Here is a 27,173-nt window from a genome sequence, read left to right on the forward strand (position 1 = left end):
TTAGGAGCCATAACAGAATTGTTAGCATCAGAATAGAGCCTTCCTAAGGGTTCCTTTGAAGAAGAGTATACAATTGCATTTATTGTTAGTGTTTGTATTCTGGAACACTTGCCAAATAAAACTGGTCACAGTAAGCGCCCAACATTAGTGTAATCCATTTGGAAAACAATTTGACAGTAGGCATAAAGAGTCATAAAACCGTTCATAATCAACCATATAAGAATTTCACTTCCAATAAACTATTTCAATGAGTTTAGTCAATACAGGGATAAAAAACTGTGTCCACAAAGATGTACTTTGAACATAACTGACATTAGAGAAAATGTTTGCATGGCCTGAATGACCTTCAGGAAGAGACTGGTCATGTTGTATATCAAGTTCATAGAATGTTATACAGACAACAAGAATTATAGATTGTAATAACTCCTACCGCTTTCTGAGTTATTGTATTTTATACATAGTATAGTACACTTTCTAGATTATTTAACTATCATAATTCTCAACAGTCAGTCCTTTTTTTAAGTTTATTTATTTTGAGAGAGAGAGAGAGCAAGTGTGAGTGCAGGAGGGGCAGAGAGAGAGGGAGAGAGGATCCCAAGTAGGCTCTGTACTGTCAGCGTGGAGCCCGAAGGGGGCTTGAACTCAAGAATCATGAGATCATGACCTGAGCAGAAAACCAGGAATTGACGCTTAACTAACTGAGCCACCCAGGCCCCAGTAAGTACTGTTATTCTCATTTTGCAAATTAAAAAATTAGGCTTCATAGAAATTAAGAAAATTTCCCAAGTTCCCCCAGCTAATGAGTGGCAAAGGGACTGGAGATGGGGGCTGTGGATACCTTGTGTTAAGGGATAGGGCCAGCTGTATGTGCTCATGGCTGTAAGAAGTTCACAGTCTCCACTTCCACAGATGAAAACCAGAACAAGGATTTAGGGTCAGGTCCGGTTCACCTGACTACAAAACCTGTGCTCTGAACACCAGGCTTACCAAGTTGTGTTTAAATAAGAAGAGATGAACGCCATGTGCAGTCTATGTAAAATGTGCACGCCTAAAAGGTAAATAGCAAAAGGAGACAGGAGAAATGAGAACTGTTGTATTTTGTTAAGTTTTAAAATGTCCTTAGGTTGCAATTTGGTTTTACTCTGAAAGGACATTTAAAAATATGTGGATATTAGAGTTAAGAAAAATATATTGTATATTCTATTTTACACACCAAGTCTCTTGATGACATCTCAAATTGTCAGCACACTTGAAAAAATCAAAGAATAGCTATTCAATAGCTACTATTTCCTTAAGAATATATATGAAAAATTCATTAACTACCTATGGATTGGTTCTAAAAGCAGAACAATACAAAACAAGTATTAGATATCCAAATATAGTTTTGTTATTATTAAAACCACTTGGATTCTACTGTGGTCATGAACTTACATTACTTTTCACCAATTTGCTTAAAACAGAATATGATTCTTTCTCAACCAAAATTCTAAGAATAATCAACTTTTTAAATGATCCAAATTATAGAATTCTCATTTTCTATGCTTCATTTACTCAGCCTTTCTTACATGCTACATACTACAAACCTAAATAAACTCCATTCTCTGAAAAAGCTGCTTTTTGGAAAAACCTGTACAAAGAATAAAATGAGATATTAATTAAAAATGTTATGTAAAAATTAAAAAAAAACTGAAACTTTTATGAGGCATTAAGAGGTAGCATTTAAGTGTCAGGATTCCTGGTTTGAATTTTAGCTCCGTCTCATAAGACCCTGAGAAAATCACTATCCTATCCAATCACACACCTACACTCTCCTCATTAGTAAAACTGGGAAGATAAAATTCCCTTTCTTCTAGAGATGTTGGCAAACTTAAGTACATGTTGGTCATTACTAACATATGCCTGACAAATGAAAATATTAGCTGTTATTTTTAAATCTAAAAGTAGGATTCTTGGCATTTCTATTTCCAATATAAGTTCTTAAATTTCTACAGTGCCCCCTAAATGCTCACTGCCATAAATTCAGTCATGAAGTCAAATCAGGCAATCTTTGCCCTTTAGATAGAAAATTGACAGTGGTGTAGGCTAGCATTCAGTACTTACAATGGGATGACTTAAAACTCAAAAGTTATGAAAACGATCAAGTGTTGCCAAAAAGTCAGCTTTTCTGGGAGAAAATATTGCTTATTCTGTCTTTCTTTTCTCTTGTTATTCCTTTGTTAGGAATAAAATATAATTGCTCTAAATTTGTTATTCTTGATCCTTTTCAAGTGATGTTCTTATGTTCTTTTGAATCAGTAGATTTTACATAATGATTTAATTTCATTTAAAACTTTCATTAAATTGGAACATCTGTTCTTTTTAAAATTTTTTTAATGTTTATTTATTTTTGAGAGAAAGAGAGACAGAGTGTGAGCCAAGAAGGGGCAAAGAGAGAGGGGAGACACAGAATCTGAAGCAGGCTCCAGGCTCTGAACTGTCAGCACCGAGCCCGACCCCACAAGCCATGAGATCATGACCTGAGCCGAAGTCTGGCACTTAACTGACTAAGCCACCCAGGTGCCCACATCTGTTCCTGTTTAAAGACTGAAGAGAAATGGTATGAGGGTTGGTTTGTGTGTTGTGTGTTGGTGTGTGTGTGTGTGTGCGTGTGTGTGTGTGTGCGTGTGTGTGTGCGTGTGTGGGAGGAAGACAGGGAAGGAGGAAAGAGAAAGGAAGAGCATATGAGGCAAGATAAACTATACCACCCTATCATAGCACGTGGTGCAAAGTAACATAATTGCCTTTACTCATCTGGACAGTAAAGTGTTTAACAGTAGAAATTAAGGCCATCCCCAGCACTTGACATGGTTCCTTGTACATAGGGAACATGGTTAGATTAATATATTTTTAAATAAGTGTTTACAGGACAAGAGACAGAAAAGATAAAGGGGGAAATAAAAGGAGGACTGCCAACACAAAGATATGAGGAAAGCTTGTGTATTACTGAGGGAAAATGGTAGATAAACCTTACAGAGATATCGTACAGATAGATAGGATAAATTTGCTAATGTCTTATTAATAAAAATAAAAAATGTCCATTCCTTCTTTATCTAATTTTTCTTTGTTCTAATTGGATGAAGAAATGGATAGTTAAGTACCACTTTATCATCCATCCTGAATCACAGATTAGATTTCTGGTGGATTTCCAGTTAATATAGAAAAATAAAGAATATTTATCTTTGTGATACCAAGTTATGAAAAACTGTGAAATCAGAGGGAGTTGTCAAAATACTAAAGATCAGATTTATAAATGTCCATAGAGCAAATCCATCATGGAAGCTATTGTTTTTATTATACTTTTCTATAGGGAGATTATTTGAGGATCATATAGCTTTACTTCAAAGCATGTATGATTTATGTTTGCTGGGTAGAGAGATTTTTCCTCTTGACATCTATGAGAAAACAACTGTTCTGCCAAATAGCTCTTACCCCCATCCTTTTTATGTGGCAGCAACATAAAATGCTCCTAACATTAGATACTGGCATAAAGAAAGAACTAAAATGTATGTAAAGTGATCTTCCGTGTTAATTGAACATGCTATCTTTTTTTGTCATTGATTATCACTGTTTTTGGTTCTGCCCATTTATTTTGAGGAAATCTCGAAAATTGCAAGGAGGAAAGCAATAGAAGTCCTATAACTGCTGAGCACAGCCTCTGGTATGCTATCCACTATCAAAGATCAAAGATTCTATCGTGCTATTTTCATAGGATTTCTTACAGTTTATTTCCCATTTCAATTAATGATTATCATCTTCGTCTGACAAAAATTAAACTTCAGTTTATGTATGGCTAAGATTTTCTACTTGTAAGCAAAATACCTATAGTTTCTAACCACTACTTCTTCACATAATAATATTAATAAATGATTATCTATGATATTTTACTGCATCTTATATTTTAAAGTGTTTTCTTATTTATTTTCTTTCCAATTTTTGCATCTCTGTAAAAGTAACAGAATTAAAAGAGATTAAATTTCTACAAAGATCATATCTTTTATATATTTTTGATATTAGCTCATATTTGATATTAGGCCAGGATTAATGAGCTGCTTAGGACTGCACATGCTAAGAGCTGAACAGAACATCTGTGGGCAGATGCAATACCATAGTTGGCATTGTCAGGATTAACTGGATATACCATCAAGTTAGAAACCTGGAACATAAGATCCACTACTTCCTAAATGCTCCAAAGACATATCTTCACATGACATCCCAGTCAATTTTATACTAGTGTATCACTTATTGTGGTAGTGACTTCCGGGAAAAACTTTCCAAAGCCCATTGTTGCCAACAATTTTGGGGGTAAAGTAGGCTTCTTTTGTGCAAAATATCATGTTTTCTAGAGCTTCTGTAACACTTGCAAAAGTCCACCATAGCTGGCTGATAAAGCAATAATTGTTAGTACTGCATCATTGCTAATGCTGTTAGACTTTGCTAATTCTGACCGCTGATTAGCTCTGTTAAGAGCTACGGAAGAATACAAGATGAAAGAAAGAGTAGAGCGCTAACTTTATTGAGCACCTACCACATGCTAGGAATTAACTGGGTGCTCTACAGATATTATCACATTTAATGCTCACAGTAACTTGACAGGGTAGGCATTATTATACCCAGTTTGTAGATAAAGAAAGTTAAGCATAGCTTTTGTCTTCAATTTCTGATCTACTTGGGGATACAGAACAGACAGAACAAACAAATTTGTTACTTTACTTTTTTGAGGAAATTGTGGGATATAATTGGTGGTTTATTTTAAAGAAACAGAATCTAAATTGCACAGACTAATAATATTATGACCATGTAATATTTGGAGATGCTTTATGGATAATACTCTTTCCTACATTCCCTGTCTACAACCTCCTATGTCCCCTGCAACTGTGGAGCCACTGGCCTTCATTTTAGGGGGAGAGAATGAATATGGCTGAAAACAAAGAAGTTATTGCTCAGCCTTAAATTTCAAAATAGAGTGTTCAAAGCCCTTATCTGGCACAATAGTCAGAAAGCCAAATACCTGTTGAGATAAAGGTTTTTCTTGGAATTTCAAAAGCTGGACATTAACTATCAAGAATAAGCTAGGAGAAAGGGCAAAGATTGTAACTGTCAGCCACAGAATACCAACAAGTATTTGATGACTTAATACCTGACTTCCTATCCCAAAGGAAACAGGCATTTACCATATAAGACAGAACGATTCAAAGTGAACAAAACTGGAGTATGGATACCATGGGTGGGTAATGATCAGCCCATTATTCGGATCAAAATCTCAGGTGGAAGGGACAGAAATATCCAAGTGGCATTAATGGCATCTCTTCAGGGCTTGTGCTTATCTTCCCAAAAATATAACCCTAGAAGTTTACAAGCCTCTTAAAACATCCCAAATCTACAGGGCGCCTGGGTGGCTCAGTCAGTTAAGCATCCGACTCTGGATTTTGGCTCAGGTCATGATCTCACAGTTTGTGAGTTTGAGCCCCACATCTACCTCTGTGCTGACAACATGGAGCCTGCTTGGGATTCTCTCTCCCTCTCTCACTGCCCCCCCCCAAAATAAATAAATAAACTTAAAAAAACTACCCCAAATCTACAATTGGTATCTGAGCAAAAACTGAGGAGATCTCTATAGACATGGGGCCAAGAGCCACCTCACAGAGTTCTTCACACCCCATAGTTCTTTGTGAAAGTTTGTGAACTAAAACTCTCTGAGGTGAGCATGAAGTGCTGAAAAGACGGGTATCTTTAGGGATGGAGAGTTGAGATAATGAGAACATAAAATACTGTGACATTTGAGCTAAAGTAACAACATACAGAAAGTGACAATAGACAGAAATGTTAAGGGTGATAGTAGCGATGGTGATGGTGGTTAACCCAGTGGTTGGATTCCTCAGCTCAGCAGAGGCCAGAGAGCAAAGGAAAAGAAGGGCATAAAGGATAAGGTATCCCACACCCAATGTATGTGACACACACACACACACACACACACAGCAGTGTAGAGAAGGAAAGACAAAGACTATTTTAGACAAAAAGTGACTTGATAAATTTGTCAAGGAAATATACATTTAACAAGAACAAAATGAGACCTTGGGAGATACTTTGACATTAGGTAACAGTAGATTTTTTAGAGTTACATTTTGGCACATCAGAGTTTGTGACTGTGACTATAAATTTAAACCTACCAAAATATTAAATTAAAAACATCTAGTCTCTAATAGTTTATAAAACATTTCAATATATTTGTCTCATTTGATTCTTATGGACACATGGTGAGGTAGACATTAATATTTTTAGTTTCTTTACACAGATTAAAAAAACAAACCGTTGGAAAAATTATGTAGCCTGTTCCAAATTTCCTAGTTATTTCTTGGAAAGCCAGAACTCAAATTCTAGGTTCTACAAATGATAAAGCTCAGGCTTTCTCCACTACTCTATATGGCTTCATTTTACTTAATATTGATATACTAAATTTACGAAACTAAATGCTTAGTATATTCTTTAATCAGCATCTAATGACAAGAATAAAAAGGTAATTTAGAATGCGGACTTGATCACATTATGCCTGAAATAATTAGCAGTGAGTACATAGGTTAGTTGTCGATTTCTTATCAAGTTCATTTATACTTTTACTATTCATTTATTTCTCAAATATTTATTGTATAGGTACTGTGTGCTAAGAGCTGGGTGTACCAAAAAAAAAAAAAAAAAGAATAAGATGCTAGTTCTAATATCACAATGGTCTTCCTAGTGGAAAGGACACATAAACATTTAAAATACAACAGAATTAGTCTTTTGATAGAGATGCACGCAAATTACTTTCAAAACAGAGGAAAAGCCACTAATTTACTCTGGAATGCTAGAAGGAGAAAGGTTATAGAAGGCCTTCATGGAGAAAGTAACATTTGGAATTAGAATGTAAAAAATAAGTAGAAGAAGTTTGCCAGTATTTCTGGTACATGCCATGGCTTGGCACAAAAGCTGGGTACATTTTTGGAACTTCTAGTAGCTCAATATGGCCAAAATATTAAAGGCATATGGGAGCAGAGTTGGAGCAGAAGTTTCTGTGTGTATATGCCATCCATGTCAAGGAGTTTGAGCACAGACAGTCAGGGATGGTTTTTAACCAGAACTGTCCTGGTAGACCTATTTTTCACAAAGTCACAAGGCCAGAGAGTCCAATAGAGGTTGGATTGGAGGAAGAACAGTATAGAGGAAGTCAGGGGCCACTGCAGTGAGGGCCTAAGGAGGCCTTGAACTAGGAGAGGAGTAGTCGAACCAATAAGGGAAAAGGAATTTGAAAACTGTTTAGGAATTAGAAATCATACAACTAAAAGAAAAAGCTTATGTTGATAAGGGAAGGAAAAGTAAGGTATGTCAAGTTTGGGTCACTGAGGAAGGAAGAGAAACAACAATCAGAGAGAAGTGATTTAAGGAAGAAGACATTTTCTATAGCAGTAAAGTACTCAATGATATTGTACAATATTTTAACATATGAAAACTTAAAAGTATTCCTAATAACAGACATCTAGGTATACAAACACATACAATATATTTCTTCAGGTAAATACGTTAAAGCCAAGAAAATAATACCTCCTACAAATGACATTTTTTAGATACAATTGTGAGAAGGGCATGAATATGTTAGGAGTTATTAGAATCACTCACTTTCCATTTTGTTCCTCAGAATTCAGAAAACAGTAAAACTAAGGTTTAACAATGAATGGGATTTCTTAAGACCTTAGATTTTGTTGCGTAGTAATGGACAAAGAACTGTATTTTAGAGAAATAAAAAACAAGTATTTATGAAATGTGAATTAAAGCCTTAAGTAACACTTGAAATGCCAAGAATAACAGGTAAAAATGCTTTTTTACATTACTGGCTTGATTTTAAAAATCTACATTGGCATCTACTAAACAAAAGACTTGTTTTTCAATTACAATAAAAATATATAACATTTATCAAGACTTACTGAAATTATTTTAGGTAAAGGACATGCATTGTCTCATTAATCCTCCCTTAATACACTATCAGAACAGGAATACTTTGCATATTTTACACATCAAAAATGAGAGACTAATCTTTCCACAGTCCCCCAGATGAAAGGAAGCAACACTAGAACCTGTTCCAGACCAGCTGAAGCTGGAACTCTTGCTCCTGACCACAAAATCGACACAATCTCTCTTTTCATTTTGTCTTCATAATCAAAAACATGCATTTCACTGTGACCTTGAGCAATTCACTGGTACTTCTGGGGAATATATGAACTCAGTAAAGCAAGTGGTATGAGATCTAGCATTTATTAAGCCTCAACTAGCAGTGCTGGGCTCTTCGCATGTTGCCCTGTATCTATTATCCTATGTAACTTTAAAACATTCCTATGAGGGTGCGTGTAATTATTATTGCAGAGTTGTTCCCATTTGAAAGAGGAGGAAACCCAATCAGAGGGGAATGGAGAAAGCTTTGGACTCACAAAGCTCACAGCTTACTGGCAGAGTAGAATGGAGACCCATGCAACTCCTCACCATGTCTCCTTGAGGGAACATACTTTGGAGAACCCAGCTCAGTTTAAACAGGGTGGAATATTTGTAGAAAGAAGAAGCAGAGTGTTTGAGAAACCTGTAAGCGAATGTTAAGGCTGGTGAGCTTCAGCTTAAGAAATTAAGACTTTTTATAAGCAGTGGGAAACTCCTAAAGATCTCCCAGAGGAAAATGAATTTTGTAAGGAAGGCATTCACAAAGAATGGATTAATTTGACGGATGGGTGAGGGACACTAAAGTCAGAAAGACCAATTACAATAATACATTAAATTCTTACACATAAGAAAATAGGCAGACAGAATGAAAAAAAAACAACAACAAAACTTCTCAGTGGGTAAATATTTTAAACTGACAAAAACTTACATTTATTTTTGGAATTTTTTGGCTTACCATCTAACATAACTGGAGCCAGTAAGCCTGGCTGAGTGTCAGATCAGTTCTTAGTACCTCCACTACACGGCAATAGTCGACTTAAGTCCACAATAACCCTCCATTCTCTACAGATTCATATAAGAATCCACAGTCCTTCCATTTTAAGAATAAGTTTTTGTACACAAAGATTTTTATCTAGTTGATATTAACCATATTTGTGGTATAAAGGAATCAAAGGCATCATCTTACAAAACATAGAAGATAAATAATGGAACAGTTTGCTAACTAAAAATTTTAGAGGGATATATTTCCTGGTAATAGTTAATGCAGTTCTTTCTGAATTCCCTGGTGGCTGGCTGTGTCATCCTGACAAGGTCAGTGGCCCTCATTTAACTGGCTGAAAGTGTTTTATCACATAGTCTACTTCTAAGAAAGGTTTACTGTGATGGCCCACAACTTATTCTTGACATCTGCAGCCTCTTTCAAACCTTCTCTTTTTGTTTTTATGATGCAAATGAGTATTGATATCATAGATACTTCCATATGTAATGGGAGTATTTTTATAATAGTGACTTCATTTATAAATATATAAATTATGCACAAGACATAGACCATCGTCTTTTCAAAAGCTTTATATTTCATTTAGTCTGATCTATGCAAGTGGTGTAAATGAATCCTTGGGGGGAAAAAAGAATTAAAATATTCTACAACATGAAATTTTCCTTATGTAATAAAACTTTCCTGTAACTCTCTAGCTTTTCAACAAGAGACAAAATACTTTTTGGCCTTTATCTTAAAAGAAATGAATCAATAGAAATCAATAAACTATTTTCAATGTGTAGGAGATAAAGTAATTTTGATTTGCATGTCCAGAGTACGCTGAGACAGTAGTGAAATGAGTATTATTATGTTCATTTCCAGGATTAGTAAATTATGAAGTAGAGAGTTAAAAATAATTTTCCTAAGATCACCTAGCAAGAAAGTACCATAAGAGACTTTAAACCCATGTATTTGCTCTACCTGCAGTTCAACTATACATGTCACCAAACGACAGATGCCAGCAAAATAAAATTTTTACAGCTATAAAATAAAATAAAAATTTCAAGTCCAGGGTGGCAGAAGATAAGAGATTATTATGGGTTAGCCAACGAAGGTGATAAGAATTCTGTGTCTTCTAAAATAGAAGACCTCAAAATACCCTCAAATATTTCTGTCATATGTAAAAACAGAGAAATGAAATTCTGAGGAAATAATCACTCTGTCTACCTTTGCCTCTGAAGTTCTTTTTTGCTGATCAGCCTGGGGTCCACTTTCACAAAAACTGAAACCTGCTTCAATAGGATATTTAGGATGACAGAAGTGATCCCAAGGCCTCACAAGTAGAAACACTAAAACCATCCTAATGAGCTGTATTCAGCAAAATGAGTCTTTTCATCTGCCTCAGATTATCCCAGAGTTGTGTTTTCTCTACCATTTTGCTTATTTAGCTGGGCACAGAAGATATTCATTAAGAAGCAGAACTGACATTGCCAAATACCTTTCTGTCTTGAAGAAGCCTCAGATACACACTGATAATTGGCGTGATAAAGTGAAACCCTCTGGAGAGTTTTTGTGTGGATAATATCACCCTCTGTCAATTGAAGAAAAAAAAATGAAGAGCTAACACAACGCAGCCCTATTCATACTCCTTGAACAATTCAAATGACTTTGCTCAGCTCTAAATCTGCTGGTAGCCTGTAGCAGAAAATAAATAATGCCTACATTTTCTTATAGTTTCCTCATTTGGGGTAAAAAAAAATTTTCTGTTAAAATAAGACGTGAGAAATTATAAAATAATTATACTGTGGCATGATGGTTCTTGAATATAAAACACACTGATTTCCAACACAGCAGTCTTACTTGTCTTTGTTTTATGCATTGGGGTTGTTTGTGCTATTTCACTTGCTAAAACGGTTCCACAATTACAAAAATGTTTGAAAAGCATTCATCTACTGGTGATGAATCCAAAGTCTGAGTACAAGTGGTTTCAAAAGAACACCAAAGGAGGTTAAACATGAATGATTTAATCTATTTACTTCTGAAGCATTTTAATTAGAAATATTATCAATTTTAATGATTCTACATGTTAATATGACAAAACAAAAATTAAAATTTTCTTTGTGAAAATATGGTTCATGCTACAAACAACGGTTACATTTCAAAGTGATAGTTAAAGTAGACGTGAACAAAAGTAAAATATATAAGGTTTCAACATTAAAGGGAATTTCAGATTATAGCTTTATCAACTAACAGTCATCTTGAAAACTCCAAAGTATATCCATTCTTAAAATCTGAATCACTCCACAGATCCTCAATATTTTCATTAAAAAATAAAATTTTATTTCTTAACTAAGCTTCAGTGCTTTAAAGGAAATTCTGTTTTCCCAAGCTAAAAACAAATTACTATTAATCTAAATTTCAAGATGAATGTTATTTTTTTTCCAAGTGCCCCATGCTAGGAAAATAGTTGTGCTAGGGAAATAGCAGGGCATAACAAAAGTAATTTATTAGAGAAATTTATAAAATACATTTCAATTCAATCAAAGAAAAAAAACCAAAATATATTCACAAGTATTACTATATTAAACGGATTTGCATTCTGGCTAGGATTAAAAGAAGAAGAAAGGAGAAAGAAGGAAGAAGAAGGAGAAGAAGAAGAAGAAAAAGAACAAGAACAAGAAGAACAAGAAGCAGGAGAATAAAAAGAAGAAGAAGGAGAAGAAGAGAGAGACTGGAGAACTGCAGTTGATAACCATTGTTGTTATTATCTTTGGTGCCAGTCCACTTGAAGGCAATTATGTTAAGGTAGGAAAACTCAGAGTATAAATGCTAAGAACAGTACCCAAAAGGTGGATGATGATTTGAAAAGAGTCAGAGTTCCTGATGGCATCACTGAGCCGTAATGCCAGTGTGGATGCTTACCCATCTATTCTCTTGCCATGCCACTCTTGGTTATGTGACTTGCTACGGCCAAGGGAATATGAGTGGACACAAAATATGTTATATGTGAGTGGAAACTTTCATTGAATGGGTCAGTGAGGCCTCTTCTTCCTGCCCTCTACCAGGGGAACAACACATCTCAGATAAGGGCTACTCCTCCAGCCTGGATGCTGGAGTTAGAAGACTGGTGAATACAGCCAAGCAGAATTCTGATTACCTCACAGATCTGTAAGTGAGAAATAAATCTCTGTGGTTGTAAGCCAAGGAGATGTTTGGGGATTGTTAGTGCCCACTGCAAATGCTAACTGGAAGAAGGGGTAAAATCACTATCTTACTCAATGCAGCCACTAATTGTTGGTTACTTGCAGCTGAACACATTCCTAAAGAATGTGCTGATGATATGTACATGAATGAATGAGTATCACTTTACCTATATATGCACTCTCTGGGCAGCAATTTACAGTGTGTCTTAACTAACAAAACTTAGTGCCAGGAAATTAAAATGGTGAAAGGTTCTAGGAAAGGGACTACACACACAGGATAAGTTGCAAATATGTGTGGCCTTGCCCAGAGAAGTCCACAGTATGGATACCTGGGGAGCTACAGAGTTACAAGGTGCTACAAAGTACTTGAGATGAGTTGTTTCAACAAACTCCACCAGTAGTTAACATCCTTCTGCACATCTCAGGCAACCAAATATAGAAGGATCAGGAGTAGATTGTTCTTTTAAAACTGTAAAGCATGATGGAGAAAGATGGAAGAAATTAGTATTCCGAAGGAATGGATATGTATTCATGTTTCCTCTTCATGCCAAAGAACAATTAGAAAAAAACCATGATAGCAATATAAGTGAGTCACTCTAATGCATACTCAAAAATCATTTATTTGAAAGAATCTGTTTTCTTAAAAAGAAGCTCTAATTGTTATCCCCATAGACTTATTCACTACATTTCCAGTAATTTTATATAGGGATGTTTAGTTTTATAAATTGATGCTCTGATTCATGTTTCCTCAATATGTCAGCCAGTTATTCAGTTTCCTTCTATTAGTGTCAATATTCTGGTTATACGTGAATAGATTAGCTCCCTCTCCAGGTTTCCCCAGACAAGAAATTGTACCTGCATGTATCCAGTTGTTCCTGTCAGAAATCTTGCAATAATTCTTGATACTACACTTTTACTCACTAGCCGTCTCCCTATACCAATTCAGCAATGAATCTAATAGGTTGTACAAAGCATATCTCAGCTCTATCCACATTGTTCCATTTCCACTACCAAAATCCTAGTCCAAGACACCTCAATGTCTTGCCCAACCTTCTGTAAACATCTCCTAATTTATAAAGCCCTACTACTACTCTTGGCTTCTAACACATTGTAAACACAGCAGCCCAAGTGATCATTTAATATATCAATCAGTTTGTAGTATCCTTCCTTTTAAAAATGTTTAATGACTTCACATAGAATATAGAATAAAAATCTTAATTTTTTAACCTGGTCAATAAACCCCGAGGTGATCTGCCTCATGCTTTTGTCATATTGTGCCAATCTTCCTCTGATCCCTAACATCCAGCTACACCAACCTCTTTCCAACCACTCTTCCCTCCAATGCACCATCTTCTCCTGTCTTAAAGTCTTTGCATATACTATTTGCCTGGCCTAAAATTCTCCTGATTCCTCCCTTTTACTGGCTAAGTTCTATCATCTTAGAGGTCTTATTTAAATATCAGTTCCTCAGAGATGCTACTTCTTCTGCTCAGACCCTCATTATATTCATTCTCAGTTACTTGATCTTATCCTTCTTATCTCTTATCATAACATGAAGTTATTATATCCCTAGAGTGATTATTTATTTATTGTCTGCCTATCCCATTAGTGCCATGGAAACAGGGGTCACATTTGTAATCAGCCTTGCCTAACACAGGCCCTGGCACAGAGTAACAGCAAAATAGATATTTAGAATGAATGAATGAATACATACCCTTGAATAAAATGTATTAAACTGAGAAAATTTTGCAGATTCTAGTAGATATGTTAGATTCTTTATTACATATATTGTCCTACCCATCTATAGAATGGGAAAATATGTATCAAATAGGAAGATGTTTCATTTGTTTACTAATCAGAGGAGCTGTTATTACATTGTGCAAGAACAGTAGCAGAGTTCTTAGACCTTCAGTGTATCAAAAATATGAGTGCACACTAAATTACAAATTGAAAAAGTCAAAGTGCTTAAAACTTATTAAATTTTCTCAAGCAGACTGATCTTTGTTTTTTTTTATATGAAATTTATTGTCAAATTGGTTTCCATACAACACCCAGTGCTCATCCCAACAGGTGTCCTCCTCAATGCCCATCACCCACCATCCCCACCCTCCCACCCCCCTACCCCCCATCAACCCTCAGTTTATTCTGTTTTTAAGAGTCTCTTATGGTTTGGCTCTCTCCCTCTATAACTTTTTTTTCCTTCCCCTCCCCCATGGTCTTCTGTTAAGTTTATCAGGATCCACATAAGAGAAAACATATGGTATCTGTCTTTATCTGTATGACTTATTTCACTTAGCGTAACACTCTCCAGTTCCATCCGCGTTGCTACAAAAGGCCAGATTTCATTCTTTCTCATTTCCAAGTGATATTCCAGTGTGTATATAAACCAAAATTTCTTTATCCATTCATTAGTTGATGGACATTTAGGCTCTTTCCATATTTTGGCAATTGTTGACAGTGCAAGCAGATTGATCTTTGTACGAACTTGTGAACTATGAGATCGTGACCTAAGCCGAAGTCTGATGCTTAACCGACTGAGCCACCCACGTGCCACCTTTCTTTTTAAAATTTTTTAAATGTTTATTTATTTTTGAGAGAGAGAGATCATGAGTTGGGGAGGGGCAGAGAGAGAGAGAGAGAGAGAGAGAGAGAGAGAGAGATAAAGAATCTGAAGCAGGCTCTAGGCTCTGAGATGTTAGCACAGAGCCCGATACAGGATTCAAACCCATGAGCTATGAGATCATGACCTGAGTCGAAGACAGACACTTAACCGACTGAGCCACCTAGGCACCCCTGATCTTTGTATCTTTTAAAAATACCTTTGTTAATTATTATAATTTTAATCAGTCATTAAATAAAATACATTTTTGTATTAAAATCAGAGACATATGTAAATAACATCCCTTTAATTGTCACACCATATACTGGACATTAGGACTCCACTTTCACTAGAATTTCACTCAGGGAATGAGTGAAAGGCTAGGTTATCTTCAGTAACAAACAATACCCTCATTCCCCAAATCTTAATAGTTTTCTTTCTCATGCTACATGTTGAATGCATGTGTGCAGAGATGACTTTATTTAGTGTTGTCATTCAGGGACCAGGCTGATGGAGGACGTTACATCCTATAGAAATGTGGAGCACACATTTCTATAGTTGCTTCATCAGGGAAAAAGCAAAGTGTGTACTAGGTCATAAATATTTCTATTCAAAAGAGACACTTCTCACTTTTTGCTCCTATTGCATTGGCCAAAGTAAGTCACATACCATGCCTCACACTGAAGATAAACTGAGGAGTATAATGGTTTTCTTAGAAAGGAAAGAGAAGAAATTGAAGGGAATACTAATGGCTACAAGAATCTCTTAGAAGCATTCAGAAGCATTGATGTTAACGTGCATTTTTCACTATGCTGTGAGCTAATTTGCTAGGGATAAAAAAATCAAGTAAACCACTATATATGTGCTGGTTTTGGAGACTGGAGACAGTCGTTCAAGCAATTACTTAATGCTAGGAATGATGTGTATTCACATACTGCATTATCCAGAAAAGACCAAGTTACAGTCATCTTTGATCACACAAATTATACAATTTTTTAAAAGAAGGATCATTTTTAAAAGGTTAATCAAGGAACTCTAAAGTTTCAGTACACTACACTCACATTCTACATATTTTCCATTCAAACAACCACTCTAAAAAGAACTTAACAACTTTACAGTGATCTTTACTCAGCTTAAGGGTAGATTTCTGACTTGACTCAGACCCAGAAGAGACTGCAAAATCCTTCAAGTAGTCTTTCAAGTAGCATCATAGAGTTTTTTGTTTCCTTCCTTTTTGGTGTAAATACCAGAAGCCATCATATTAGTTTTATAATGTGAGCATCAGACTATAATTCTTGACTCCCAATAAAATATTCTACCTTCTATACCCCAAATGCACTATTTTGTCCATAGTTAAGCAATAATATTAAAAATATTAGGTGACATTTACAACAAGAAATTATTCATTCATATTCCCCAAATCCAAGTTCAACTTTCTGTTTTCTGCATTCCTATTTTTCACACATGATCACACAAAGACATTCTACACGAAGGGGCACCTGGGTGGCTCAGTCGATTGTCTGACTTTGGCTCAGGTCATGATCTCACAGTTCGTGATTCTGAGCCCCGCGTCAGGCTCTGTGCTGACCGCTCAGAGCCTGGAGCCTGTTTCAGATTCTGTGTCTCCCTCTCTCTCTGCCCCTCCCCCTGCTTGTGCTCTGTCTCTCTCTCAAAAATAAGTGTTAAAATTTTTTTAAAAATAAAAGAAACTATATAGGAAAAAAGGGGAATAAGATTAAGAACACATTACATTTGTAAAATTACGGATAATTTTACACATGCAAAGAAGGCACGCACCTGTGAGGTTTGGGGCTGTCGCGGTCACATGCAGAGTCAAAAAGAGTGACAAGTGCATCCTCAAGATTGATCACAGACACTGGTATGTTATTTTGTTAGCAGCCACTGCTACACCATGTCTTCAGGGCTGAATTCACGTTAATTAATAAGTGTTAGAGAAAGTATATACCTAATAACTGCTACAAGTGTCTACGAAGACAAGTACCCTTGGCCTGGCTCGGAAACTATCTTTGGGTAGATCTACAAAGAGTGCACCTGGGACTAAGAGCTTGACATATGTATAATTATATCTAGGAAAAGCAGACATTAAACACTGTTTATACAAACCATCTTCTAACTTTTTTTATTTACCAGCACATTTTAGACTTTAAGATAGATGATTCTCAATTACCCATTGTCTTCCTAGTCTTTCCAATGTATTTTTCTTAAATAGCATGTACCTTATCTCAGTATGGAATGTGATCCTGTTAAACCAAATATTTATTAACTATTAATAAAACTGATTTTCTTTATGATTTTTATATATGTGCCTTACAGTTCTAGTAGTATCTTCCTGTTCCAAAGTACAAAAGTACATCACTTTTGTACCTCTCCTCCTTTGTTCATATCCTACTTTAGTGTTTGTCTACTCTGTTTGAGTTTTAGCGGCTTGCTGATTATCTGCAGCAAGTGAACGTTAGCTATGTCGATATAGAAAAGGCAAGAGAGCAAGTAAGGGAGCAAACACAAACACTCATACTCCTTGTATTACCTGTCTAAATATCTCTTTAAATAAAATTAGATACTTTGAAAGATAAAATGGTATTATTATGGAGATAATTCGAATCCCGAACTGGCAAAGGTTGACATCTTGTCTTATCTTTAACACCGAGTTTTAGGACATTCAGATTTTGTCATGTAAAACGGTGTGTGGGATTATATTCACAGATACAGAAATATGTTCCGTTCTATCACACCCACGAGTCCCAGAACAGTGCACTGAAAGCTGGCATGAATAGGAAACATTCTACAAATGAAAAGCATAGCTAATCTGCTGATATGTAATGAACTAATTTAGTCATCATGGTTTTTCTTCCATTTTAAACACCAGCGCTGCACTAAAATGTTCTAATTTCCCTTTGAAAGAGGATTCTTAGATGTAACTATGTAGGTATGTCTTGTTAAATCAATACTTTTGTTTGTAAATATTTCTATATGTCATTGCTTATAAATTAAATGCATATTTTAAGAGATGTACATCATAATTTTAAAAGTGCTTTATAATTGTTGCAAATATGTTTTGGCAGTAAGTTAAAAAATAAAAAAATCATCCTGCTCTAAGTTTCCTAGTAACCAAACTTCTTGATAAAGTGGACTCGGAATTTTAGCATTAGAAAAAACATTAAATGGTAAAAGTTTATTTCAAATTTGTCTCATGAAAAAAGAGAGAATTAAGCCATAACAGATATATAAAGTTATTTAGCAGTTAGAGAAAACTTGTTGAAGGACCCTTCAAAATGTAACTTTGTAATGCAAAAAAAAAAAATCATACAAATGAATATGTTTCACAAATTCCAACTGCATCATCTTTTCTTCTTCATTTTTTTTTTTTTTCAGAGCAAGAGAGCATGCAAGCTGGGGAAAGAGGTAGAGGGGGAGAGAGGGAGAGACAGAGAGAGAGAGAGAGAGAGAGAGAGAGAGAGAGAATTGTAAGCAGGCTCCATGCTCAGCCAGAGCCCTGCTAGATTCCAGGACCCTGGGATCATGATCTGAGCTGAAATCAAGAGTCATATGAAACGCTTATGCAGTTGAACCACCCAGGCACCCTTCACATTTTATTTTCTTGATTAAAATGTTTTCTTAATAAAAATCTAAGGCAATATTATGTAGAAAGGCCTAATCTCAATTTAAATCATTCTCATTTTTTGGTAAGATGATTGATCCTTAATTGATCCTTAATTAAATTAGCAAATTTAGAGGATAATTCATTTATTTGAAATGAATTAAACATTTCTCCATCATCCAACACTAATTTAGTGGGTATTATACTAAAAAAGACCAGTAATTTAAAAGAATATTTTAATATTCATTAAAAAGGATATAGTATCCAAATTTAGAATATTTTATATGAGTGAAATTAAGTCCATATTTCCTAAATAAAAGTATCCTTTAAAAAATAAAATACTTAATAGATGTTAAATTTATAGTATTAAACTGCCTAAGCCACCAAATCACAGTGGAAAGATAACATAATTATCAAAAAAACTTAGGCCAAAATTCAGGCCAAAAATGACATGAGAAATAGATGTATTTTGGATAAAGTCATCATGTTGGTTGGCTTCATTAACTGGATTTATAGGATTAAGCTTCTTTTTCCTATTTCCCTTTCCTTAAAGGTAAAGGACTCCAATAGTTCCAAGGGTATGGTTTTATTGGCAGAGGTCGGGAGCCAAGAGATCTGGTTCTACTTCTGTTTCTCTCACTAACAGCTATGTGCCTCTGAGCAAGAAAACAAACAGTGGGGCTCAGTTTCCTCTTTTGTAAAGTAAGACCCTATAGAGTCCTTACCATCTCCAAAGTGTTATAAACTCATGAAATAGTAAGGTTATAGCTGTGTGTGTGTGTGTGTGTGTGTGTGTGTGTTACAAAATGGAGCAATTATAGCATGTATGTACATGTGTGTGGTATGCCCAATGTTCAATATGGTATTACCCTAAGGACATTGCTAATATTTAACAATCACTCAGAGTTTAAATAGGTATTTGATTTAATTACAATAGCTTTCATAATTGTCTTAAGAAATTAATCACACTTGAAGTGGGGAAGAAATTTTTTTCATGTCTTGAATTATACCGTCTCAGAATAACACCAGAGTAAATATCCAATGTGGTATCAGTGTTCACAATATGCAGTCTGAGGTGCACCTGCATCCTACATGACTCTAAGACTGCTCATGGTAAGAGCTACAATGTTGAATACCTTAGATGCAGAATACTTAAATAGTTACTACTCAAGAAGTCTAATTGTTTGCACTTTTAAATTATTTTAGTTACAGGATGTCTGGGTGGCTCAGTCAGTCAAGCATCAGACTCTTGATTTCAGCTCAGGTCATGATTTCATGGCTGAGGAGATCAAGCCCCACGTCAGGCTCTGCACTGACAGCATGTAGCCTGCCTGGGATTCTTTCTCTCCTCTCTCTGGTCCAACCCCGCACATGTCTGTCTGTCTGTTTCTCAAAATAAATAAATAAACTTTAAAAAAATAAATTATTTTAGTTACACTATTTATGTCACATTAATTCTTTAAATTTAGTTAAAATAGTGTAGGTTTGTGCCCATTGCTCGCCTTTTTGGTGCAACAAATGTCTTCCTAACACTTAGACTCTATCTCAGAAAAGCTCATTTCCTGCCTTTCTATTACCAATTAATTTGATAATGCAACCAGCCATCTATAGAATATTTTCTATAACTGAATTAAAACATATAGCATGTGTTTACTTCCTGGATAGCACAAAATTTAATTCTCTTCATCAGAACACACACACACACACACACACACACACACACACAAAAGCACATGCAAATTCTACAATTCCATTGTTCTTAACAAATTTGTTACCTTGGGCATGGTATCTGTTAAATATGTTCTCAAACTTACTGAACCTCATGTGGAGCAAAAATACCCTGGCACAACTGAAGAAACTACATCTTTAAGAAGTCAATAAATGAGTTCTTTCAACAATGTAATTATTCCATTGTTAAAATATTTAAGCAGATCATGTCAATGCTAATTTAAATTTCAATACTTCATCTCTGGTGACTGTTGCTTTCATGTGCATTAAAGTAAAATAATATTTTTGTATAGAGATTTTAAGTCATTTTTCAAGCAAGGAACAATGTAATAAAAAGGAGTATATGCAGGAATTCCTGTGGGTCATTAAATTTATTTAATATTTTTTCCATGTGTCATTGAAAAACAAATGATAATGTTCTATTATGATTAACAACTTAAATAGCACATATGATACCTCTCCAGAGGTTTATGTATCAAATATATCATAATAGTTTCGAAGTAGACATGACAGCTCTTGACTCAAACTTGCTTTATTGAAAGTCCCCTTAATGTACATTTATATGACAGATTCCAATAGCGTATTAAATGTTTCTGTCATGAATTAATTACCAGAAAGATAAGCAGTATCTCTGTGCCAATATTAAGTTACGGTCACAAAACTAATATGGTGCATTATTGCCAAATATGTAAATAACTTTGAAAAGCTGGTTTGAGATATTAAATTTTCTTTATTCATTAAGAAATAATTCTAAGGGCATCTGGGTGGCTCAGTCACTTAAGTGTCTGACTCTTGGTTTCAGCTCAGGTCATGATCTCAAGGGTTGTTAGTTTGAGCCCTGTGTAGGGCTCTGTGCAGACAGTGTGGAGCCTGCTTGGGATTCTCTCTCTCTCTCTCTCTCTCTCTCTCTCTCTCTCTCTCTCTCCCCCCACTCTGTGCCCATCCCCTCCACATGCTGTGTCTGTCTCTCTCAAAACAAATAAACTTAAAAAAAAAGATATAATTCTATGATCTACAGATCTCAGTCATTTAACAAGTATTAATTTATACCTATGAGGGAGAGGGCATGGTATGAAACAAACAAAAAAAAAAAACATAGGAGCCAAATCTGGGTTTAAATCTTTATCACTTTCTAGCTATGTCACATGGACTTGTCATTTCTGTCACTGAACCCCAATTTTCTAATCTTTCACATGGTGAGAATAAGCTTCTGGCAAGACTATTTTGAAGTAAAGCATCTGAATCATGATAGGTGTTTAGTAACTGGTGGCTGCTATTTTAATTATGATTATAGTTCATGCACTATGGTAAGGGAAGCAAGATGACAAGGGATGACTCCCGATCATGAAAGCTCATGGATTTCTGAGCATAATCACTGAATTCCAATATAGAAGACAGATATGTGTAACTATTTCAATGGCATACCTTAAAAATATACTACTATGCCATCACTATACACACCATCCCCCCACCACCCACATGACTACAAAAATTGGTTTGTATCACAAATTTTTATGTCCCACTCTTCTAAAGTATTCAAACCACTTTTCATGTAACTTTTTGTCTTATTTGCTATGCACTAGAGTTATAAACTAGCAATTATTACTACCTTTATTTTATAGCATTAAAAGAGGCTAATTTATATTACCAAAGATCACATGTTAATTCTGGAAGTAAGAAAAGTAGAAAACCATAGAAAACTAAGGTTTTCTTACTCCTCTTTCACTACGTCAGGATAATTCACTAGAGTATTTTCTATAAAGCATTACTACTTATAATGATTCAAATTTGTTTAACCAAACATGGCTAAAAACTTCATAAAGGAAAAATATTATTGGTTTTAGGGTCATCATCTTCCAAACATTGTTGATTCATATATAGTGCCACTTGTAATTTTGAGTTTTCCTTGACAATTCACAATTCATTATTTCAACACATATGTAAAATTTACCATCTATGCATCGCCTCTCTGCTTTTGTGTTTCCTCAGAATACAATTTAATTGCTATACTACACGGTCAAATTGTTATTTTAATATTAAGATTCCATTTTTTTAAACCTGAGGTATTAAAACCTCTCCACTGAATAGTGATATGACCCCTAGATTTAAGAGAGTCAATATGAAAAACAAAAACAAAAACACAAAATAACTTCAGGGTTCTCAGAAGATCCTAGGGTCATCTCCAAGTCATTTCCTTGGAAATATGAACTAGTTAGTGACCATTTGCCTTGGCACAAGCTAAAAGATCTGTCCTGTGTCACAGATTTGAATTAATGGTCTCCCCAGAGTCATATTGCAAATTCACATGACTGACTAGACTCAGCCAAAAAAGAATATGGGTAACACTATAGAGCAGTCATTGTTACTGAAGAACAAAATGTTCCAAATAATGTCTTTTATTGATGGTGTGGTTGTTACAACTGTTATACTCAATGAATTACATATATTCTTTAAATGAAGAATTTTCTGAAAATTATGAAATAATTTATGCGAAATAAGAAAATGTAAGAAGAATCCAGAAATAACTTGGATGGTAATTCATCACTAGTTGGTTACTCTTTGTGTACTCTGTTAATTTGGATATACAATGAACTTATAATTCCATGAAATGTGTGATCTATCCTTATGTTAAGACCATAGTCATCTGAAGATAAAATTATAGTATAAACAGGTGTAATTTCGATACATCGATTATTAAGTTAGCAATTAATCAAGGTAAAATATAACATCTTCAAATTTTCAACTGTTCTAGAGTGGACATTTTAAGACATGATTAAACAGACCAAGTTTGTCTATCAAGTATTACCACACACTATGAACTGCAAATAAGAGAGCTCTAAGAAATACCCCTGGGAATTAACTCCATGTGGGTAAGATAATTATTTAATGACTTTCATAAGTGATAAAAATTCATAGTGATAGTCACTTGTATCTGCACATTTAAAAACAAATCCAAAGCAAACAAAAATACGGATACACAAAAACTTTAAGCTATGTTCTGTATTTTACAGAGGAAACGGAAACATTGAAAGCCTACAAAAGAAAGTGGAATAAGATTTCAATTAAGGAAATTTTAATGCTAGCCTAAAACAGTGCTAAAATTCTGAATAAAACATGGCTACTGCAACTGGACCAGGTTTATTTCTTTAAGAAGTTGTTTCTAATTCTGAAGCTGCATATGTGCAGGCACACGTGACAGAGAATGTAAGGGTTGCCATGGTAAGTACACATCTTTTCTTGGACAGTGAAGTATAAAAAAATGTCTAAAGAACTCTCACTTCATAATATGTCATGGAATTTGACTCTGCTTTCCCTACCACAGCATATTATGTGATGCAATGCAGTATAGTACAGAAATAGCCCACATTTTTAAAACTTCAGCCCATTAAGATGGCTAATAAAAAACAAGGAGTGAAAAATGAAATAAGAGAACTCCAGGTCAGATAACTCTATTTAAATGGCGAGACTAGAACACGTTCTACATCCATTAAATTTATAAATAATCACACCTTGGGACATTCCACAGGCCTGAGATACCTCCCCGGGAGTCCAAATGCAAATATGGCTAAACCACCCCTTTCGATACACTTGAGTCCTAGGACTCTTATTTTTAAGGAAAAATAAAATCATTCGAACATCCCTGCTTCTTCATTCTTGCCCCGGTGCGATGAATGATTTTCAGGAAGCAGGGATTTGACCCTCCTCTACTGTCTTTTGCAAAAAGATCTCCTGGTGGTTCTCTTAGAGTAGGTGAAGTCAGCTCAAGACGCCTGGATGGAGGCGTGACATGGGCTGGGGAGGTGACGGAATCTGTTGCGAATAGCAGCAGCAGGTCCTGAGGCGCTGAAGAACTCACGTGTGCAGGGGCTGAAGAACTTTTCTGCCACGTCTCCCGGAAGGAATGCCTCACTTTTAAATAGGAGACTAGCTGGGGCGAGGGGTGGGGCGGGAAGTGGGAGGTAAAAAAGAGAAGTGGGCGGCAGGGGAGAAGATCCAAGCCCTCCACCGGTATCTACCTGTGCTTCTCCACCTCCTACTCTCGCCCCTGGTCAACTTTATTATTTTACCTTCTAATAGGAGGACTTAAGCAGCCGGATGCTGAGCATCTCATAGGCTCAGCCTGGAACAAAGAAAATCGAGTTCCTAATACTGTATCTCTCCCGTCGGAGAGATCACGTGTCCTGCTTTCGCTGGAATGCACTCTTCTCGCCCACGCTATAAAAATCTCTATTGTGCTTAGAAATTTTGCCAAGGTTAAAATATGCTGTCATGCGAATTGCTTTTCATCTATCAAAAGAGCTACATTTCAGTGTATACAGGTACACATATTTACGTGCTGACCCAGTTACCACTGCAGGTAAATTCAGTGTGTTGAAAGTGTGATGGGAAAGTAATCGAAAAGCGCAGGTGGAGAACCTTTATGTCTCACTGACCCCTCCCCCATCATTTCTAATCCCCTTTGAAGGAGAACTTCGAAAGGAACGTGGGAGTCGCAGATGGTTGCATTCTGAAGCCGATTCCCGGGAGTTGTGAAAGTGACCCCTTCCCTTTTCTGCCTGGCGCTGTGCCCTCTCGCCCAGCCCGTTCGCTTTGTGACTTGGTGGGGAGGAGACAGTGAGGGAGAGGGCGGAGGCGGGTCCTTTATTCAGCCCTGGTGGCCAAGAAGTAGTATAATGAAGCAGTTTTGCAGCCATCTCCGTTATGAAGTCACACTATTTTAAAAGGCATTTTGCTCAACCCCTATCCCCTCACCCGCATTCTTGAGTCTGCAAACTGTGAGACTAGAGACCTTCGGGAACCAATCTAATTGTCCATGAGCTAGGATGCCATGATTACCGTAATGTTAATGTGCTTCCCTCCCTCTTTCAATGTAGGATCCGAAACTAGTCCTGCATCCTTAATGACTCTAAGAGGAGGAGGCAAGATGCTGAAGGGGGCCCAGCTCTGGGACTGGGAATCGTGCAGGTTCACCAGCTTCGCCTTGCAACACAAAGGAGATGTGTGGGTAGGAGTTGTCTAGCTTAAGGGGAGAGAGGCATCATTCTCCCTGACTCCCTGGAAAAGCTTTCACTCCATTGCTACCCACTTCTTTCTGTCCTCCAATCTGTCATACTCCTCTTCCCCTCCAGCCCCCCCCCCAACAAACCCCACCCTTTCCCTTCAATTCCAAAGGCATAAAGATTTTCTAATTGCATTTGCCAAACAAATGAACACCAAACAGTAATACTACACCTTCCAAGATAAAGAGACAAATGCGACCTTCCACAAGTGTGTGTGTGTGTGTGTGTGTGTGCGCGCGCGCGCGCGTGTGTGCGTGTGACACGATCAAACGGGCGCTTCATCCCTCAAACACCTCCAAGAAAAAGCTTACAGGAGATACCCAAGATAATAAAGAGGAGCTAAGACTAACCTCAGCTGCACCAATGGTCCCAGCACCAGCGTCCAACACTGGCTCTTTACCTTTCCTTTTCGCAGTATGTAACCCTTTAGGGTCTCCCGCCAGCCCAGGCCACTCGGTGCTCCCATGCACCCACACAGACAGCACCCATTTCCAAATGCCCCGCAACCTACCACATCCCCGCCGCCTCCGCGGGCCACCTCTCGAGCAGCTCCCTGAGAGCGCTGAAGACTCGTGTCCTCCCCCCACACCCCTCCCCCCGCGGGGGCTTATGTCCCACACCTCGGGCGCTCACGGTCGCCGAGGCCAAAAACCGCGAGGCCCCCGCAGCCCCCACTGGCCACGAAACAAGAGTGTTCTACTCACATCGCCGGCGGGAGAAACTGCCCATGAGGTTCCAGAGAGAGTGAATCGTGCAGCTGCCAAGGCTTATTCCTTAAAGTGTTCGGGGGTCCGCAGTGGAGTGGGCACGAGGGTCCTCGGAGGAAGAGAGGAGGGTGGAGTAGAAGGAGGAAGACGAGGAGAAAGGGGATTCCAGCCAGGTGCCGCGTTAGACCATGATGCCGGTGCCCTTCAGGTGGACGGCTGGAGAGGTTCCGGCGGGAAGCGGCTGAGGGGAAGCCCAAAGCGTCGGCCAGGGAGGCAGGAGCGCATTCACTCCCTTGCCTCCGCCTGCCCTGCGCGCCGCGCTAGCGACCGCAGCAGCAGCAGCGGCGGCGGCGGCGGCGGCAGCGGTGGCGGAGGCGCAGCTACCTCCCCACCCCCAGAAGGCTCCACAGACAATAAATCCCGGGCGGAGAAGAGGCGAGCAGAGAAGGCGAATCGTGCACCCAACTCTAACACACCCTGCCTGCCGCTGGGCAAGAATCCCCGAGGACCCGGCGCAGTGGCGGCTCTAAGGGGCCGAGCGCTCCCGCGTCTGCAGGCGACAGCTGCGGTCCGAGAGGGCGGTTGCAGGTCCCTCCGGCGAGAACCCGCTGGCCAGGGGCTGGGTGTCCGTGGTTTCAAGCCCGAGGTTCTCCTGGAGTGGGGTCCTCCTCCGTGCAGTGGCTCGGCGCACAGGTGCCAGGCTTGGCAGGCGAGGAGGCGCCGCTCGTGGCTCTTGGCTGTGTCTCCCGGCTCTCCCCGCCCCCTCTCTTTTTTCCCACCCCCTTTTCCGACGACACCAGCTGCAGCTGCCTCAAAGTGTGAAAAATGTCAAGGAGATTTTCCAGTGATAAGAGGGGGTGCCCACTTTCACAGCCCTCGGCCCCTTTTTGAGGATCCTCGCCTGCCTCTCTGACCTCTACACACGGGCTCCCCCAAATTGAGAAGAAAAATCCCAGTCCGGCGGAGAACTGAGATGCTCGCCTTCTGCGGGGTGGCTCACAGGCTGCTTTTAGAGAACGGGACAAAAGGCCGAGATCTCTGGGTTCCTCCCGTAGCTCGCGGTGGGCTAGGCAGGTGCTCAAGGTACCGTGCAGGGCAGCGCTCCGCCAACCGCTCCTCCTGCTGCCGGACTGGCCCGTGGCGCTCGAGTGGCGCGGCGCGGCGCGGCGCGGCGTCCTGCAGCGCGGGCGACTCCGAGGCTGTAGCGGCTCCGGGCCTCTGCGCCTCCCTGAGCGCCCCTGCACCCGCACCAGCTCAGTGACGCTGCGCTCGTGGCTCCGCAG

The 27,173-nt window shown here is 37.8% G+C and overlaps 1 protein-coding gene across 7 annotated transcripts in view; it reads right to left on the minus strand.

Annotated features, from left to right (window-relative positions):
- LRRC7 (leucine rich repeat containing 7) overlaps nucleotides 1–25,995 on the minus strand; it is a 561,274-nt gene extending 535,279 nt beyond the window's left edge. For 5 of the 7 annotated variants that reach the window (XM_078451796.2, XM_078451791.2, XM_078451798.2 and 2 more), the window contains exon 1: nucleotides 25,695–25,758. In XM_078451796.2, coding sequence (XP_078307922.1) covers nucleotides 25,695–25,699 — 5 coding nt within the window. In that variant the 5' untranslated portion in view covers nucleotides 25,700–25,758. Of the gene's footprint in view, nucleotides 1–25,694; nucleotides 25,759–25,887 lie in introns of those variants that run through there. The other 2 variants (XM_078451792.2, XM_078451793.2) reach the window with 2 other exon arrangements.
- Nucleotides 25,996–27,173: the final 1,178 nt, after the last annotated feature.

This window comes from Panthera onca, chromosome C1 (genome assembly GCF_046562875.1).
Source record: "Panthera onca isolate mPanOnc1 chromosome C1, mPanOnc1 haplotype 2, whole genome shotgun sequence".
Lineage (NCBI taxonomy): Eukaryota > Metazoa > Chordata > Mammalia > Carnivora > Felidae > Panthera > Panthera onca.